The following is a 14,552-nucleotide window of genomic DNA, read 5'->3' on the forward strand; positions in this document are numbered from 1 at the left end:
CAAGCTCTGGACTCACAGTCCTTTCCTTCTCCTTCCCAAATCTCTGCACACAAATTAAGCAAAAAGAAATGCAGTATCCCAGAATCAGAGATTCCAGGCAGCAGTATCCTGCCAGATCAGGATCTTTGAGTATCAAATGAACTGGGTCATTGGCTCATCAGACTCACATCACGATACTGTGGCTTGACATGTTATGAGAAACTTTGGCTTCAAACAAAGGCTGGCTTTAAAAAAAAACGCAGTTGCTATTTGATGACTTTAAGGCAAAGGAGTGCAAAATTTTTACACTGGTATAGCAGTAAACCGGGGATAAATACGATGCATTTCTGACTGATGAAATAAAGGTTTTAGATGGGGAAAAAAAATTCTCAGGAAATCCAGAAGAAATTCTCAAGATTCTGGGACTCCAAATAGAGCCTAGCCTGGCCTGGCCTTTCATGTTGGCACAGCACAGGGATGAATTTCAGCATATATCTACTGAAAGCGATTTTGTCACTATCAGAATAACCACTTTGCCCACACTCGTTTTGTCCTAGATAGAAAAAGTATGAAAAATTTCAGTTATTTCTTTGACAACTCTAGGGGCTCATGAGAAAAGTCAATCGGTTATAGTGCAACCCATGTAAACTCAAGTTTCAGTAATAAGCTTTTACAGAAGTTTTAAAGGGTTTTATATAATGCAGCCAGTCTTTTACATTTATAGTTAAAACAAAATCTGTTATTTTAAATCTCCTCAGCTGCAAATGTACTCTGAAAAACACTGTCAGAGATCTGAGAAAGTGAGAGGAGGAGTCTGCCCCTGCACAGATGCTCTTAGAGTGTGCTGCAATTTTGAGAATATTCATTCTGGATTGCTGGAATCCCTCAGGCCAGCAGTTCTCAACTTTCTCTCTGCTGTTGCCACACCAACAGAACTGAGGAGCAGTCCTTGCTATCAAGACAGAGTAGCCATGGAAGGCAGCTCTTGCTTCACTCATGACAGGAGGACACTGGTCCTGCGTTTCTGCCTCTGAAGGAAAAAACAGTATCTGCTGGAGATAGTCCACTGGATTGGCTTTTATGCATTTCATTTGGTTATGCCTATGATGGGGTTAATTCAGTTATATTTTTGAGACAACCCTTCAGTTTTGCATCTTTTGCACTCGGTTCTCTTTGTGTAATGAAATGATCCACTCGTGAGAAAAAGTGGTGGTGTGATCTCAATATGACATTTTAATCAACTTTTACATGTTGCTTTAAAGAAGGCAAACCTGAAGTAATAAATCCTTTAAACCTAGAAAAGTGTACCATTTAGAAACCAGTTACATAGCCATGCAAGCTCCCCAAACCGTTTGTAGGTTGTTCCCCGCACCCACGCGGAAAAAAATTGCACAACTACTGAAGGCCTAGAGAAGAGATACCTTCCGTCACTGAACAGAAAAGTTACAAAATTTCTCCCCTCCTCTCCCTTCTAGTCTGAACAGCTGTAAGAAGGTTTTAGGGGAAATAAATGCTTCTAGAGTCTTTCTACAAAAGGGAACTTTGGTTTTGCCATCTGGGAGAATCTAGGACAAATCCATTGTCATTTGACATGTTTAAATTTCATTTCAGTCCAACTCTTGTGCTAGTTTGTCAGGAAGTTTCCAAAGCAGGGCACAAAATGCACATGCTTGCTTTAATGTGTACTATCAAAGGCTGCAAAAGGAGATAATGCTAGAAAGTCTATGTTAATCTTTGTTCAGTTAAGCATATTTAATGCTTTATTTGAACAAATATGATCAGAAAAAACATGGTATTTTTTCAATATATTTGCTGCAATTCTTTATGTTTATGCCTTTATTTATTAAGTTCCAATATTTCACTTACTGACACACTTAGGTTCCCCCATGGCACATCAGATGCAGATATATTGTAGTCCTGCCAGTATTGTAAGGTTTTATTGCTGGGATGTTCTGGTTCCACACAATTGCATCTGAAAAGATAAGATAACATTTTGTCCTCAATAATAAAAGATGTATCAGGTATTAATCCAAATTATCAATTTTATGCCATATTGAAACTGTGCTCTACTTTGCCAGACAATTTTAGTTCAAATGACGATATTAGTCCAGCACCAAAGGCTCTGTGAACTTTTGTGTCCACTGTTTTTCCTTTCCCCACAGCTGCTTTAAAAGCATGCTTTTCATTTTAAATTGGGTATTTTAACACACAAAACGTGACGAGGCAGTGTGGGAGGACAATACTGCAAATAGGCAATTTAAAATCAAAATTAAGTCTTTAAAGCCTCTGAAGCAACTGTGGGAGGGTTTTTCTTTGTTAAAGCTTTCAAAATATGCAGGTCATTCTGTAGGTTCCAAGATTTCAAGTGTGCTTTGTCGTTCTCTTTAAATTAATTCTATTTTAAAAATCTATAGTACTATCTATCCTGCTAGTATTCTAACGTGCTTATGACGGCTGTAAATAAATTCTGTACTCTCCTTTCTGATAAAGTTTTCAGGAGTAGTGGGGGACAGGATAACATCTAGACTATAGAGTGGAGAGGCATTAAGGATACATTTGCATTCCAGTTCTAGAAGAGTATCAGTTTATTCATTAGATACATCATCTATTTTCTCTGTGGTTGTTTATCTTTCCACAAAATTACAATTCTCATCTATATTTGTAGTATTTTATATATAAGAAATTCTACCATCTACATTAGGAGTACAGAATAATGCCACAGTATTTTGATTACAATGCTATAGATGTGACAACAGCTGCATTTAACATATACATAGAGAGAGATGCAGGTTGTCTTTGTGCACCTCCTTGCTTTTATTTTAAATGCAGCTATTTATAAACGAAAGAAAAAACTCTTACAGCCCATTAAGTAAAAGAAGAAAAAAAAAAAAAGCAACGGCATCCAGAGAAATAGCGAGTCTGAGCCAAAAGTCATCGGAGTAAAGTGGATCTTTCAAACGCATTTAATAGGCTTTGGATCAGGCCCCAAGTGCAGAAGGAATGCGTGTTCAATGTGTAGTTCAAAATATTGCAAAACGAGCTAAACGAAGCGCATCACTACTCGTGAGCTAAGTCAGCAAACTGTATGTCTGTGCTATCGCAAGGGAGTACTGGAAGTCCATGCAAGAATACGGAGGTGGCTATTTCAGGGTACTACTGTTTCCTGTGGGCACAGGAGCTCCCTGCCCCCCGATGTCCATCGCTGATCGCAGACCGGCCAGGCGCTGGGCGACGGCCCAGTGGGGTGTGATTACAGCAGGCCAAGGTGACGTGGGCTGTTCAGTCACAGTCACTTTCTCAATAGAAGGGAAGACTCTGCACGCCACCAACACTACATGGTACAGCTACACTTGCTGTAAACTGCAAAATTACATTTAAAAGTTAGAGAAGCCAAAATTTCTTTTTCCTTCGTCAGAAATGTGACAATTGAAGCTATAGTTTAATACAGCTCAAGTAATTCACCTTCAGATGAGATCATCACCCTGTTTATTTCTATATCAATACCACTTTCCTCCTTCACAGCATTCCAGTTGTGCCTTTACCAAGTTTCACAGGCATGTGAAAAAAAAAGATCTCTACTACCAATCTCACAACACACCCATTTCATCACACTGATGACAGAACAATTCTTTTTGCGTCTTTTCACTTTTGGCTACAGCAAGACATTCTCATCTCCTGGGAGCAATTCAGATGTCTAAACATGGGTGCCTATATATATATCCCATGGTATCCATGACATCCTTGATGGGTTGGCACATACGCTAGAGGGTCTATGGTTACTCATGCCTCTGTTTTCTTGGCAGCTGGAGGCTAAGAAATCTAAAATGGCACTAGATACCCAGTCACAGGTCACTCCCTTCTGTATTTAAAACATCCATATTTTGCAACTAGGCTGAAATCAGTGGAGCTTGCTTTCTTGTAGGGCATTTAAACATCCAATACAGCCTATTAAAAAGTGGCTTATAAATCTGAGGTAGACTAATAAACCATTTCAGACAAGAGAGTCTTCAAGAAATTGCAGGAGAACTGTCATAAGATCACAACTGATGAAAGGAAAAAGTAACAGAAAAATAATGGCCAGAACCTGCCAGCTAGAAAAATAACCAGAGCAAGGAGTCTTTATCGCCTTTAGATTTTCCAAGGTGCTCAAGAAATCTCTGGCAAATCACGATGGGGAACAGAGTAGGTAAGAAATAATAAATTTTAGGACTAGCTGACAAACTAGTATCCTCTGGAGCCTGTACTTCTTTCCCTTCTACAGGAGGATCAAGACTTCAACTAAATCTTCAGCATCAATCGAACTGTAACAGTATAGGCAGTACAGGGACGGCACCCTCCTTCCCTTCTTTGTCCTCCCAACATCCCCACATTTTTCCTAGCTCTTTTTGCTTTTGTTTCCTAAGTCTCAATTTCATAAATTTCATTAACTTTAGGCAGCCATCATAACTTCACATCTTACAACTTGTCCTGTTTTCAAAGAATAGAGCAAGGATTCGACAACAGCAGTTTCAGGAGTCTCAGACAACTAGCAGTGTTCTTTGCTCCACAAAAGGAATAGTTATTACTATCCTTAATAGCACCAAAAAGATCATCCATATGATCCCTCTTTCTTTGGACAATGGGAAAGAGAATATAGGTTACTAAATAAGAAACTTGTTATTTTATATATAAAGTTGGGGAATATTTTCTCCTTCCTATAAAAATAAACATCGTTCTTGCTCAGCAACTAGCCAGGTGAAAGGTTCTGTACTAAAAACACTTTCATCCTGACTGTAACTTTCTGTTTACCACAAAACAAGAAACTTATTTCCTAGGCCTATTTGTTCAATTGAAATTAACCTGAGTCTGGTGGGCAATCCCTCTAATTTCCACCTCTTACTCCCGATTCTTCAGGCTTGTTCTTCACCATTTTCTTCTCTTTAACCTGTCAAGCACGCTCTCCTCCCCGTTAAACACGCAGCATGGTGCCAGTCCATTCTACTGCCGTTACGGCCAGTATAAGAGCTTCGAACAAGAGCCTTGCACGGTGTTTTTGTAAGTAGATAAAACTTACTTAAATGGTACAGCTCCTTTGAAAGTCTCATGGCCATTCATCCCTAGGCAGTTGCCATTTTCAGTATGTTGCTTTCAAGCCTAGGAGACACTTACTATTGACGATTTTATCCTATTCATAAGGTTCTGTTTTGGAGCTCTTATTTTTCCAGCATGTACATATTGCAAGCTACACCTATTTATACTAGCTAAGGATCTGATCTATAAAAGATGCAACTGCAGCTTCTTCATGATTAGCCAACATACCACTTCCCCTTCCTAGAAGGGCAAAATCTCTTTCTGGCTCACTTAAGACAGAGAATGAGATTTGCTCAATATGAATATTTATATTACTAAAAAAACAACAGGCAAGTATGACAAATAAGTTACAAACTGTGCTTGTTTAAACAATATGTCTCACTGAATATCAGAGCGCATATTTGGTAATGAGTAGGAAGTTTTTCTCCTAAGACACAGAGTATGCTTTACAAATGTGCTGTGCACTGATCATGTAACAGAGACAGAATAAGAAGATGGTATTAAATTGAAGGTAACTGCAACTTTGTTTCAAAAGGTATTAGAATATATGCATAAGTATTCTTAGCGTTGCATTTACAAGATTGAAGAAAAGCACATCAATAGCAGAATGCTATGCATGTTTAGGTTACCTCCAAATACACCATTTTCGCGTGAATTACGGGCACTTGCAGAGTCCTGTTTGGCTGACGACTGCTATGGGAAGGGAAGAACAAAAATAACATAGACAACAACTTCTCTGCTGCCCCATACCTACAACACCTATATATCCCTGGCATTGTATTTACCGTATTCCTTGTATGTCAACATTACAACAACGAAATCAAAGTCTCAGTGGAGAGGAGACTGGAAACAAAATATTAATACTGATGGGAAATGGACTTGTCAGTTACGTTCTATTCACGGTATCACAAAACCCTTTCAAAGCACAGCTGTCACGATTTTTTTCTTCATTTATTCAAGAGATATGCCATCCTGAATTAGGCTATTAAGTAATTAGTTTAAGTAGCCCATCTCTGACAATCACAACCATCAGTAGGCATTCACGTGTATTCTCTACAGTTGGAAGTCTATACAGTTTAGTCAATGAAGCTGAGGAGGAAAAGAGAAAAGCCTGTAAAAGTACCCAGACGACATACTCAGCAGCACAATTTCACACACAGAGAAAGATAAATCTGAGGGGGGAAACTGATGTTAGAGTGAAGAAATCTCAAAGAATGAGGTTTCTTTGGACAGCACATTAGGAGGAGAACATTGCTTTGTTAAGGGGAAAGTCTAGAAAACAGATTTATGATCATACTGTAGTTTCATTAACCTTGACTGCCATTCATAAAGGTTGGTCTTTATTAGCTGCATGCAGTTCATGCATTCTTAGCAGTGCTATGGTATTTAACTGCCATACGTAGAAGTTAATGTGCAAAAAAGTAGTGTAATTATGTGGGATATTGACAATTCATCTGAAAGCTTTCACTGAGAAATAGTTCTAGGATGTCACTTCACTCTGCTTCCAACGTTAAAAAAATGTATACCTGAGGAGAAGAGATTCAGTATAAATGCTGGTTCAGAAAAAAATATACTGTAATATACTATAATTCTATATGGTCAGCTTAAGTTTCAGTTGTTCAGGTGTACTGTATCAATACACATAAATGCGCTGTAACAAAACAACCCAAGGATTTTGTGTAACCCTTTCTACGTTTTGAAGGTATTGTGTAGACCAGCTATCAACCACAAAATGAATGCTGTGGAGAAGTGCTTAACAAGGAGATCTGTTTCCAAAGCGGAAAGGATGAGTAGTAGGAAAGAATGAAGCAAGATGGGCACTTCCTGGGCTCAAAAGAGAGAGAAGGAGAAAAATGAGGCAATTAGGTTGGGCAGACACAGGGAAATTCTAGAATAAATCAAATAAAGAAAATTATTTCTGGATTCCAGGGTTTGTCAAGAAGCAAAAAAGAATCAGCAGTTAAACTCAATGATGGCAGTGGTATGGTTCTGGGAAGAAGAGGGACATTCTTAGGGAAGCACAGACAGGATATGGCATAGTTACTTAATTGTAGGGGAAAAAAAACAACAAACCGCACTTAAAAAGGGGGAAAAGAAAATATATGTTAATATCTAAGTTCAAAGAAATCATTACAAGAATTGAAATTCAATTACATGTCTGAGATTCTAATGAGAAATTCAGTGCTTGTCATCACTGACTCTTATTCCACCTGCAGCTTAAGGAATACAGGGTATAAAACAACATAATTTGCATCCAATATTTAGATTAAATTATACAGATAATGAAAGATTTAAAATTTGCTTGTGAAAACAGTGGTATGCAAAAAACTAAGCTTCACAATGCTTTCTAGAAGCTATGGTTCCTATAGCTTGCAAAAGATACTGAGATTGACATGATCTTGGCTTCTTAATTACATCAGAGTGGGATTTTCTACTCCTAATGCTTAAGTGCATGTCAATACCAAGACAGATTGCAATATGCATATTACTATGCCAAGAAATCACTTTAAAATTATTCAATGTAATCTGTTAATAATTGAGTAACTTCTGGTAAAGAATTATTAAAAACAACTTGAATTCATCACTCTGAAAAAAGAATTAATAAAAACCAAAAGGTATATAAAGTCTCAAAATCTAAGCAACCTCACACAGAGTAATAATTGCTCTTTTGTATTCTGACATAACTATCTCAAAATGCATGTATTTTAAATACTGGATTGCTTTCTAAATCACATTCCTTTCATCCACAATGCTTATTTTGTTTTCCTTCTGAAAACCTCTGGTTTTAATCTGCCCAGTCGTGGGGTTCTCCTTTCCTAGCAGAAATGATATCCTTATATTTAACACACACATTAAAACTGATGTGCATCAGTGTTGCAGACACAATTCACTAACTGAAGATATATTTGCTACAGGGCTAGGAAAAAGCAGGAGGAGGAGAGTGCAGAAATAAGAGAGTTGCTATGCCAACCTACAAATGCTAATGGCATGACAAATATAAAAAGGTCACAGTAAAAAAAAATAAATAGAAAGAAAAGAAAGAAAGAAAAGCCCAAATCAAAAAGTATGTGTATTTTATTTAATAAACAATGCAGCTACTGTATTTAAATTCTTTCAAAACAATGCAGTTTAAAAAGAAAAAAAAAAATGCCGCACAGTAGTACAATGAAAATCAGGTTGTCTTTGTCTTTCTTTTGATTTAGCTCTTAATTGCCTTATTCTTTATCGTCCATACCGTAAGGATGGTGTTTTAAGGAAAAGTTACATACGAATGCTGAATGGATGTACCTGCAAGTGGATCACCTGATGATTAGGGCCAGTATTTCAACACAGCGTAATAAACAAGCATGATAAAGAAAACAAGTTAAAAGTGCATTAGGACTAGTTCTACATTAATTAGACCATGCAACAAACGATATTTTTGTCTTTTTGAGACAGAATTCTGTAACAAACTGAAATTCCTGTCATCTATCTGAAATGGTAAATATGAACTTTTAAGAAATCATTTAGGAGGACTTTCAGCTGATTTTTAAATATTTGAGTCTGCTTGATTTAAAAAAAAAATCCCAACTGTTCTGAATGTTCTTTCTATAGTCTTCTAAGGTTTGTTACGGCAGATACTAGTAATGACTCCTATACTCTTAAATATAAGAGGAGATGCATGCAGCACAGTCTTTTTACATCAAACTGCTGTAACAGAGACCGTTTATGTCAGAATCCAAACCCAAAACACAGAATGGGTTTGCTCTCTCACTTGAAATATAGTTCCAATCTGGTTGAAACACCAACCATTTTAAATTACTACTTTCTTTGTCTTTCCAGTACTCCAAAGGACAGTACTAACAGCATGCCAATGACTTTTCCTGAGTCAAACTCACATGTTCACCAAAGTAAAGGCAACAGTACTAGGATACAGACAGGCTACCTGTGGACATCAGAGCATCCTCAGAAGTCCAAGGGAGAAGAGAGGAGGGCTGGGCCACAGCATCAAGCATATACAATGTCCTGACCTATTTATCAACTTTTTGAATGGGCAACAGGCAGTGTACAGAAAACACAGAAATTTTACAGTATAACCTGAGTTTCCTAGCATAGAATTGCAGATCCAAGATAAAGTTTTACATAAGCCTTGGCTGAGCATTCAAAGAGAAATGATTTGCTCAACCTTTTGAAGTTCACCCATTGCTAATTAAAGAACTGCCAAGGCTTTACTAACAATTTAAAACTTGTCTTTAAAATCCCCAAAGAGGAAAATGCAAACAGCTGTTCTAATTAGCAAAACAGCAGATACTAATTAGCTTCTGTAACAAAGTATGCTGGTCCTTTAAGGACAGGACCAGTTTCAGCCCAGGTTTGTTACCCATTTAAACTAGAAGTACAAGGACTGGAGTCAGATGCTGCAGAAAAACGTTCTCATTCCTTCTGAAAGCAATATTCTCCAACTTCAAGTAAGCAAAAATGAGATTTAATTTCAAGTACGCTTTCATGCTTATTCGTATTCTAGTTTCTGATCTTTCTGGAACTGAGACATGTACAGACATTTGAGCGGCGACTGAGGGTTATTTGAAATGTCTTGTCTTGTGATGATTCCATGGGGATGATAATCGTGATGCCTTCATGTTCTGGGAAAATCGCCACTATGTCTGGACAGAGTAATATGTGCATATCGGCACAGCAAACCCATGGAGTTCACAAGCCTGCTGTGAAAGCACTAGTCATTCGGGCAGCTGATGTAGAGTTGCTCCAACAGAGCCTATCTTTCTGTTATCCCAACCTGTCTGGGCCAGTTCTGAAGAACTAAGAAAAACTCAGGAGAAGGGAGGGGAGAGGACAGAAGAGGCTGGAATTACCACTTTGCTGTGGTCAGATCACAGATCCTTGGAATCAGCAGATGTGCTCTTACAAGATAATCAATATGCATACTGGCATTTCCAACAATCAGTTTTAATGTTAAAAAAAAAATATAAGCCACATCCCATAAGAGCTATGCTGCCTGTAACTATGTCTGCAACTAGTCATTTTGGTATTAGTGGGGTCAGTTGCCATAGACATGATATCGATAATAAACAGGATATTGCCACAAGTAGAAGATACAACATAAATGCCAAAAGTGATACATAATGCAAGAGTTTGTACTATCTACACAGAGTGAAAGAATAACTGAGAATACAGGTATGAAATGATAACCCCATAAATAATTACAACAATATTATATCAAATAATTTAGATAGCTATATACGTGTTTGAAACCACCAGGCAGTGGTGAAATATTTCTTCCAAACATCTGGAAGACACTTGACCTTCAGGATCTAAAACTGTTGTGCTGGTATTCCAAAACTGTAGGACAGGACAGGTTGATAGCTGTAATTGGAGGACAATAGTTGCTGCTCTTTCACCATGCTGCGTGCTCTGCACGTTCTACATTCAATGAAGACAGTTACCAAGGGCAGGCAGCGAGTAAACAAAACCCTTCAAAAATCAATTTGGGATTCTGATTAATGAATGGAATTTTAAATAAAACCAAAAACATTTATTTGTAAACATAAGGACTGTGATGATAAAACACTCTTATAAAATACAGAGATACCCATCACTATAAGATTGTTAATCTTATTTCTCTGAAATCTCAAGCAGTATCATGGAATTCAGCTAGCCACGAATGAAGCTAGCTACCCAGGAATCCATATTTCTATTTGTGTTTATGCTTTTCATTACATATTTTAACATCTCAGCTCTGCCTGCTAAATGGTTTCTGAATAATTTTTTTGTCTTAGTATAGTATTTCAACATCTGTTTTTCAAAACTGTATGAGAACATCATATTCTCTTTCCCTTTGAGATGACTACTTTGAAGTGGTAAAGGGAAAAAAAAAAATAAATCACAAACTGTGCTGCGTGAGGCTCTTTAGAGTAAAATATTGGCTTCATAGAAGTTACACGAAGTTAAATAAGACCAGGACATAACCTCAACTGCATGCATGGTCTGTTCTTGATGTTTACTGCCTTCTCTTCAGATTAATACTCCTTTGTCTACTGATTAAACTATTAGAGAGAAATAGTATTTTTTTCAGCATGATGAGAAAGTACGTCACAGCAGAACTATAGTTTCTGTAATTTAACTCGTTCTGTGTATTAAGGTATATAACACGCGTTCAGATTCAGGATCTGATAACTATTTTTCTAGTCATAACATATACGAAGCTCAAATGTTTTCTCTGTTGCTGTGTTTTGTTTTTCCCAGCTTAAAATGCAAATGAGACATTTGGTTAAGACACTCCTGTTTTTCCAGTGAACAGAAGATGTGGCACTGTTCAAGCATTGTTCCTTTTGGGCCCCACTCTGCTCATGCAGAGTTCAAATGGGTTCAGTGAAATAATAAAGACATTTCTGGAGGGGGATCTTCTCTGAAAGTGCTTTTTAATGACGTTTTGGTTGCTGAGGTGACCAGGCTTAACTCGCCTCAGGACAGACAGGCCAGGATCTTGTCCTTTAATAGAAGAAAATCTTTGTTCTTGTATCATTGAAAAAAGTCTATGAGTTTTTACTTCTAAATGAAACTATATTGATTCAAGCCACTCACTTTTTCATTCCCCAAGTAGAATACTACCTGTCAAAACTCCACAATAAAGGTGTTTAAATGGAGTCATATTAAAAAACTTGTTATTAATAATAAAATTATTATGAAAAAATCAAACACTGCTGAGAAGCACCTAACAATTCTAAATCTACTTCAGTTCCTGAAGCTTGAATCTTAGCTGCCAGAGAGGTTAAAATAAAGGAGGTACATCAAATGATATCCTTTCTAGATAGGTCAGTGTTACAATTTGAAAAAAAAAAACAACAGATAAATATGATATAAATATGTTGCCTGAACATCCAATAAAATACTATAAATCATCAGTACAAAGTTACAGTAAGAGATGACTGAGTTACACCTCATTAATAAAAATGTGAATAAAGACCTAAAGCTGCAGTCTCTCCAAGTCCTAATTTTTACTCTAGGACTTCCAAGTTGTTTATGTGTAAGCTTTTCCAAACTCCACATCAAGATATTTTTTACTTATCTTAAGTAAATATGTACTGCTTGTACACGTACCTCCAGTAACTACTACTTCCACATGCCAGCATCATGCCTAACTCAATAGCTTCCACATGTTAAGCCTGCAACTACTGCAAACTTCTCCTGCTGTGCACTAGTTTGCATTTCTCATAGAGAAAACATAACCTATGGAAAAAAAAAAAAAGCCAGAAGAAATTTTACTTACGAGTACTTTGTCAGCAGATCCAAATCATTATGCATGTTGATCGGGTATGTCTCACTGAGATGAAACAGCTTCTCTAAGGCCTCATAAATGAAAATGATGCAGATAAGAGAAGCAAAAGCTTCTTCAGTAAACCGGGTAATGTAGCAGACTAGAGAGCTTGCATCAGTTGCAACAAGGATGATGCACAGGATTGCAGTCCACAGTCCAATACTAGCTCTCAGAGAAAGGTACGACAACCCATATTCTCTAAAAGAAAGAAAAAAATTAAACACAGTTTATCTTTGTCCAGCCACAGTAAACGGAGAAGAGGCAACTCCAAAATTTCCTGTGCCTAGGGATGTGCAATTCTACTATCAAGTCACCTCTTGACCGGAGTTCTCCTCCCAGTTAACAGAACACAAAGAGCTCTACTTCTACTAAAGGAAGTGAGCAGTTTTGAGAGCAGTCATACACATTAATTGTTAGGTCCATCCACTTTTTATCCCATATCCTGCCTTGTGAATAGCCAACATCTGCCAATTTCTTCTTAAGTTGCACGATCAGCTATAATAACAACTTTCATCAAAATGTTGTATGCTTATTGTATATGATAATAGAGCTCCAAACACGTTGGGTGGCATCATCACAGAGAACTGAAAGGTCTACCTGAAGGTGATAAAAACTTTTGGGGTGCTAAGTCAGGTTGTCTATTCTATGTTGTTCAGGAGGTTCAGGACATCTTGTCAGAGATGTCCCCGTCACAGCAATGAGGCAGAAAAGCAGGGAGCATTGCAGAGAAGTATGATGGTTGCCAAGATGCAGACATAATTTTTACCCACACTGTGGCAGACATGTTACATATAGCACATTAATGTAAATGTGGGGATATACTGTTCTGGCATGACACTCCACCCCTTCTCTGTTCGGGTTAGGAAGGGCAGGGTCTATATTAGAGACTATTGAAAGATGGTACCACTGCCACTGCACTTCCTTCCTGGGTGAGAGGTAACACCTTTTGCATGAGTTAGGGATGAGATAAACCACAGATTTAAATGTTTTGTTTCAGAGCAGAAAATGATACAATAAAAAACAACACCCGACATCCTGAAGCTTGCATTCCCTTCAAAATAGTGTTTTTTTTAAATAAGCAAACAAAAAACAACAATAAAAAACCATCAACCTCTCTGCATTACCCCCAATTCACTTGCCTCACTCACTGCATAATTTTCCAACTCTGAAAGCCTAAGCAGTGCACTCCAAAACAAACTGTTGATCTTACTCTGCAGATGTTGGAACTTTGGGATCAATGTCTCTACTTTTACTTAACATCATCTGAGGGATGATGCATATCATGATCTTCACTTACTTGCAGAACTTGAATAAGATCTTCTCAAACACTAAAACTGGTCCTGTGCTGCCAAGTATAGTGAGAGGTTGTCCGCCAAAGAGAGAGTAGGCAATTCCAGTCATGGATGCTCCAAACAGCGATTCTATTGCACTCTGAATATGATACAGAGAGAAGTATCCATAAATTTTCAAACAGGTTCTTTTTGCAACGCCTTGGCCTGTAGCCTTCTAAATATTGAAACATCGAAACATCAATATTTAAAGGCTATTCATGCAACAGTAAGAAAATACAAACCACAAACCTAGGAATGCAAGTTTGTTTTAAAAGTTCAGATTTAACACATACTATACGACCTTCAGTTGCTTCTCCCAGCAGACCACCAAATGTGATGACAGGAGACATGCAAGCACAGTAGAGAAACAAAAACGATGCCAGACACTGCAGACTGAGAGCATCCCTGAAGTCACTCCAGAAGAAGGGAGCTTTTCTTTTTATATCTAAAATCAATCCTCCAAAAAATCTAAAAAAGAGTAGAAGAGATCAAATTAATGAAAAAGGCATACCGAACTTTCTTCCATAGTATTGTTTTAAACATACTAAGGAGAAGCTATTGCCCCTTGATCAAGTGATACATCCTCTGATAATTCACTCTTCCCAGAAGAACCTTTCTGGGAACCCTGTTTTGATAACTTTAATCAGGAAATTGTGTTTTTAAAACAAACTAATTTGCATGTTTTATTTATAAAATCTTCATCTAATCATCCAGACCCAAAACTTCTGAACAGTTGTTAGCTCCCACGCACAAACCACTATTATTATGTAAAATAATTCTTTGCATGTGTTTAATCAGAGAGCTACCACAGTGCCCATTTGCCCACACGTCTACATATAGAGCTTCACATTCTTTATTTG

At 37.5% G+C, this 14,552-nt stretch overlaps 1 protein-coding gene across 2 annotated transcripts in view; it reads right to left on the minus strand.

Moving 5' to 3' along the window:
• The window catches only part of SLC4A10 (solute carrier family 4 member 10), a 127,587-nt gene that overhangs the window by 20,136 nt on the left and 92,899 nt on the right, over nucleotides 1-14,552 (minus strand). For both annotated transcript variants that reach the window (XM_086615334.1, XM_086615333.1), the window contains exons 12-15: nucleotides 13,986-14,160; nucleotides 13,659-13,792; nucleotides 12,314-12,559; nucleotides 1,846-1,951 (exon numbers count right to left, since the gene is read on the minus strand). In XM_086615334.1, the coding sequence (XP_086471460.1) occupies nucleotides 1,846-1,951; nucleotides 12,314-12,559; nucleotides 13,659-13,792; nucleotides 13,986-14,160 (661 nt within the window). The remainder of the gene's footprint in view (nucleotides 1-1,845; nucleotides 1,952-12,313; nucleotides 12,560-13,658; nucleotides 13,793-13,985; nucleotides 14,161-14,552) is intronic.

This window comes from Tauraco erythrolophus, chromosome 8, assembly GCF_009769465.1.
Source record: "Tauraco erythrolophus isolate bTauEry1 chromosome 8, bTauEry1.pri, whole genome shotgun sequence".
Taxonomy (NCBI): domain Eukaryota; kingdom Metazoa; phylum Chordata; class Aves; order Musophagiformes; family Musophagidae; genus Tauraco; species Tauraco erythrolophus.